The 5,535-nt window shown below is 44.1% G+C and overlaps 1 protein-coding gene across 1 annotated transcript; it reads left to right on the forward strand.

The window, feature by feature from the left end:
• Window positions 1–1,237: 1,237 nt before the first annotated feature.
• On the forward strand, window positions 1,238–5,132 carry LOC127979580 (uncharacterized). The gene is made up of 6 exons (XM_052585118.1): window positions 1,238–1,562; window positions 1,660–1,987; window positions 2,091–2,892; window positions 3,208–3,414; window positions 3,538–3,890; window positions 4,623–5,132. The coding sequence occupies exons 1-6, from the start codon at window positions 1,315–1,317 to the stop codon at window positions 5,130–5,132; spliced, it is 2,448 nt and encodes an 815-aa protein (XP_052441078.1). The 5' UTR covers window positions 1,238–1,314.
• The last annotated feature ends 403 nt before the right edge of the window (window positions 5,133–5,535 follow it).

Raw genomic sequence — 5,535 nt, forward strand, 5'->3', positions numbered from 1 at the left:
CAGTTAAACCCTGTGAGTAGGAGTGTGAATATAGAATTTTACCTACAGCATTTCTTCATATATTAATTTATCATTATGGCAAACTTGTCAACTTGCTGTTTCCAGATCCATTATTGCAGTCCACTTTACCTCCTCCAGCAGCAGAACCCCCAGCCAAACATTTGACCCCGATACAGCTTTTCGCTACTGGTAAGTAAGCACCATCTTACATATGTTTGTCTCTGTGTATTGTTCACAATGATAGTTTTAACATTTGTGCTCCAGGCAAGTCCGTTCCCACTGCTGAAGATGACGATGAGGAGCTGGTATTTGCTGCATCACAATGTGAAGCACAGCTAAATACAGGTGTGGCATATGACACAAATGCAAATATTACAAGAATGTTTTGTAAAAACACAATGAGAAGCGTTATTTCTTGGGGGAAAATAATCAACATTTTAAAATATTTTTTGTTTACAATACAGAATTATGTCATGTCATGCCTCAAGCGGGATGCTTTCTTGAGTGCACTTCTTCAAAACCGTAAGGATGTCCAAAGGTGTCAGTGTATTTATTTGCGTTTCCGAACTTACCCGTTGTTAGATAATCACTAGATAACTTTTTCACACCGCTTGCTCTTCTCACTCACTCTTCATCTCCACCTGAGCAGACAGGATGGTGGAGATTCATTGTTCTAATGATTAGAGGAACAGTTTTTCCTTACTCTATCTGTGTGTATGCTTCATGTCCGTGGGCTTCGTTGCTTTACACTTAATTCATCACACCACATTTTCCTTCCTCCATTCCATCTGATCCTTATTCTCAGTCAGCTGCACTGATTCCATTCTCCTTAAATTAATAAAGTGTATGCTGGGTTATGTGCTTCCTTAACACTAGTACCACTTTCTTCACTCTCGTTCCTAAAAATAACATAATAATTATGAATACTTGTCCAAAAAGTGTGCTTTGCAGGCTGTTTGTGCGCTGCATTTATGGCATATTACTATCAAATGCAACAGTCATCCTTATTGTTTTTTTTTTACTATTCACTCAGAGGACTGTGCTGCTCCATCTCCATCAGTGGAAACTGCCAAGGCACCAGCTCCTTCACATCACCGGCCACCAGCTGAGCTTCCAATTCACTGGAAAGATCAACTTCCACCTTTCCAGCATGAGTGGATCTGGAACACACTGTTTAAGGCCAACCCACGAACCGGCAAGCCAGAACTAGTGTCCCAGCTGAAACTTTGGTGGTATCCTCCTCAGCCCCCTTTAATAAACACTCAGCCCCCTGCCTCACCTGACCTCTTCTTCTGTCGGCCCCTTTTCTTATGGATGCCGCTGAAGATGTGGTTATTTCCTCTCGTCTGTGTTCGCCCAGACTGTGGTAGGCACAGACTAACTGCGGCAGGAATTTACCGTACCGTGCGTAAGGTCTTGGACATCGACGGGTGGTATGACCTTGCCACTGAGTATCTGGAGTGCAAACGCTGCAAAAAGAAATATCCTGCCTGGTCCGAGGACATCCTAGGACAGCTGGATATGGGCCACCGCAGTCAGTTTCCAGCTTTGCTGACATACAGGTAATTCATAATGACAATCATTCATTATTAGGTGCTTTTATGTGGGTTATTTTTTACCAACTAAAGCATTTGCATGATTATACTGTTGTTTCCTTAGATACTCATGTGACAACCGGGTGCTGAGGATGATGAGGGAGAGGACACTGGGCAACAGTGTGACTCAGCTTTACAGGAAGCTGATGGAACAGCACAGTGAGGCATGGACACAGCGTGTCTTGCAGTACCTGACTGCCTGTGAACCATTCACAAGGTCCTCCCTTGTGCAGCCTCCTGTGTTTGCTGATCCTCCACTTTTACCTGCTTTGTCTAAACCTAAGTGGCTGTTAGCCGTGTATGCCAGGGATGTTCTGGGGCGACTGCACGAGGTCAAGGCCAAATTAACATCTGTCTTTGGCTGTGTTCTCAAGATGGATTCGACAAAAAAGGTATCAAAGCCCTGTTTATATCCAGAAATTTGCCAGATATGGATATGGCACGGATATGGCACAGATATGGCACATTTTTTTACCCTTTTATTTTTCCCAATAGGTCACAAAGAAACTTGCCGGTGCTGCTTCAGGAACAGCTGCCTGGTGCACAAATGTCGGAAACGAACACGGCCAGGTCCTTGTCTCTGTGCTGACAGCTGCCGAGGGACATGGACTGGACTCCATGGCAGCTGGTCTGATGAAACGCTACCGAGAGGCAGGAGAGGCAGCCCCAAAAGTGATGTACGTGGACAGGGACTGCTGCAGTCAGTACGGCCAATCGCGGGTGAAGATCATGTTTTTGGAGTGGGATGAGCTTGTAGTGCGCCTCGACATCTGGCACTTCATGCGGCGATTTGCTGCAGGTGTCACGACAGAGGCTCATCCGCTCTACGGGATCTTCATGGCACGTCTGTCCACGTGCATCTTTCAGTGGGATCCAGAGGATGTGGCTGCTCTTCGCTCCGCAAAAGAGGGTGACCTGGCGGCAAAGAAGACTGGCCACATCTCAGAAAAGGCGGTCAGTGCTCGCATTACCCGGAGGGAGTTGGCACTGCACTGCCGGAGGAGGACCAGGGGGGTGGAGGAGACCACCAGATTGATTGGGTCACTGATTGATCAGTTTGACAGTGCGGATGGGAAGGACACCCTGGGAGTTCCTCTGCTGGACCACGAACGGATCCAGCAGATATGGAAGGAACAGCGCAAGCACGTCCAGTGTATCCAAGACCCAGAGGACTTTCCGCTGTACATGAAGACAGGGACACTGAAGAAAGGCGGCGTGGAGCTGTGCTGCTACAGGTGTGCTCGTGGCTCTACCTCCTTGGAGTCATTCCACCTCCACCTGAACCGTTTTATTCCAGGTATTACATGCATATGGATTATTCATTTTTCTGTAGAAAATATAAGCACTGTAACTGCTTCCATCACTTTAAAGTAATGCCGCATTAATAAATGTCACACTCTACATTATACTTTTTAATGTCATAAGCATTGACAAAGCTGTCTTTACTAACAAGTCACTAGTAACACATGACTAAGTGACAATCATTTTTAATATAGTTACAAAACGTAGTATACAAATTACTTCAGAGCACCTTATGTGTAGTACATATATTGTACATATGTGACATATAAAACCCTTTTTTATATATTTTTTGATATTATTTAACTTTTAGGAACCAGTGCCAGCGATGCGCATTTTCAGGCCTATCTCCTTGAGGGCTTGATGCGTTGGAATGATGACCGAATGGAAGACGCCATAAAACGGGCGTCCTCCATTCGGACATATGGCAGTGCCATGAGCGAGGCTGTGGACCGGCTTAGCCGAACAGTCTTTGGGAAGCCCTGGGATGAGCGCTATCGCCCTCCTGGAGCATATACAGGTAAGACATTTAATTATTTCTTTTGCAATATTCTATTAAGTTATTAGAGTATTAGAGCCTCCAATGTACTTGATCAATTATTAAGAACACTTTTTTTCTTTTTTTATTATTTTATTATTGTAGGTGAATTGCTAGAAATCGAGTACCTTTACAGCCAGACTGGCAAAACACTGACTCCAGTGCTCCAGAACCCAGAGGAGGAAGACCGGCTGGTGGAGGAGGTTGATGATCATGACCTGCTAGATGAGGGGTTTGAGGAAGAGAGCATGGAGGACATCACAGTTCCAGTGCTGTATGAGGATGACCCCTGCCGTGATCTCAGAAACACCCCCTCATCTTTGCCTCTGCCTCAGTCCCCAGCATCACTGGCTGAGCCGTCCACATCATCTGGAGGAGAGGGACAGCATCTCGCCCCTGCCTCTTCAGTGCTGTCACAGACATCTGACACTGGAAGCAGTGTCTCCGGCGAGGCTCAGGTACGACACTCTAAGGGCTTTATTTCATTTCAGTCTCGTTTTATTCCACATACACTACAAGCAAGTTTTTTTTTTTTTGTTTTTTTTTTTACTTTATTATTATTATTATTATTATTATAAGGTTAAAAATAGCTTCTAGAGATTTTTGTTTAGGTTTCTTTGATGAATAGAAAGTTCAGTGTATATTGTAAGATTATAAATGTCTTTATCATCAATTTAATGCGTCCTTGCTAAATAAAAGTATTAATTTCTATAATTTAATAATAAATATATAATGATTTAAATGTTCTGACTCCACACTTTTGAAGGGTATAGTGTATAATATTAAAAAAGCTTTTTATTACAGATAAATTCTTATCTTGGATCCTTCTATTCATCAAAGAATCTTGAACAAAATGTACACAACTGTTTTAAATATTGATAATAATATCAATAAAAAAAGGTTTCTAGAACAACAAATTTCTGAAGATCATGTGACACTGAAGACTGGAGGAATGATGCTGAAAATACAGCTGTGCATCACAGGAATAAATTACACTTTAAACTATATTCAAATAGAAAGCATTTTTATTTTAAATATTAAAATTATTTCACAATATAATGGCTTTTGCTGTATTTTGAATAAAATAAATGCAGGCTTGTTGAGCAGAATTCTTTAAAAAATGTCAAAAATATTTCTGTTCAAAGGCTTTTGACTGGAAGTGTATATTAACACTAATCTGCATTTACTAGGGAGCAGTCATTGGACCTGATGGCATCGCTGGGTGGGACAAGGTCCAGGATCTGGCTGGTTTCCTGGTGGGTCTTCGTGAGGCTCCTTACCTCACCGACCTGCAGGTTACAGAGGCCATCCAGCTGTGGACCGCTCTCCCTGATGTTGATAAACAGCGGGTCAACTATCAGCCTCGACATCAGCCTCAGCTGACACATGGGCGCTTTAAGGCACCGAAGCGGTCCGGAGTCACACCGGGTGTGGAGAGTGTGAAACGGTGTCTGATTGGACATCCTGGGGGTCCAGCACAGTGGCCCAGCACCAGCCGCTTGGTTGAGGCCATTTGTATGAAGCTGTGTGCTTTACACAAGTCACCGACCAAGAAGGCTGGAGTTTCCACCCCCAGGTGGTCTAAAATCCTTTCGGATTACCACCACATCCGAGAGCTGGTGCTTAACAATCAAAGGCTGATGGATGAAACAATGATCCAGCTGTTTGAGCTGAACCAGAGGACACTCATTCAGTGGTAAGCAAGGCACATTATTTGGTTCCAGTGAACTGAATACTTCTGTACACACACACAAATACACACACATATATATATATATATATATTACAAGTAATTTACTTTCAGGTTTCAACGGCAGCAGAAGAATCAGGAATTGAGTGTCCTCGTCCAGGGACTGACTCCATCTGACCCAATAGATGTGGCTGATGTGCAGCTTCCTCTGCCGAGGGAAAAATTGGATGACGTGCCATCAACATCAGGCCCAAAACATCAATTTATCCTTCCGCCAAATCGAGAAGGACAGGCTCCAATTCTGCGACCGGGTCGCCGGCCCGCTGCTGCCAAAAGGGAGTGCCCTATCGCACCCGTCCCCACAGCAGCAGGAGTTGTGCAGCCCATTTCAGCACCTGGGTCACTGTTAGGCA

Source organism: Carassius gibelio, chromosome B19, assembly GCF_023724105.1.
Source record: "Carassius gibelio isolate Cgi1373 ecotype wild population from Czech Republic chromosome B19, carGib1.2-hapl.c, whole genome shotgun sequence".
NCBI classification, from domain to species: Eukaryota; Metazoa; Chordata; class Actinopteri; order Cypriniformes; family Cyprinidae; genus Carassius; species Carassius gibelio.

Coding starts and splice junctions, on each gene's coding strand:
- LOC127979580 (XM_052585118.1), top strand. CDS start 1,315: ATGCCGCTGAAGATGTGGTTATTTCCTCTCGTCTGTGTTCGCCCAGAC. Junction 1,563..1,659: donor CCAGCTTTGCTGACATACAG/GTAATTCATAAT, acceptor TTGTTTCCTTAG/ATACTCATGTGACAACCGGG. Junction 2,893..3,207: donor CCTGAACCGTTTTATTCCAG/GTATTACATGCA, acceptor TTTAACTTTTAG/GAACCAGTGCCAGCGATGCG.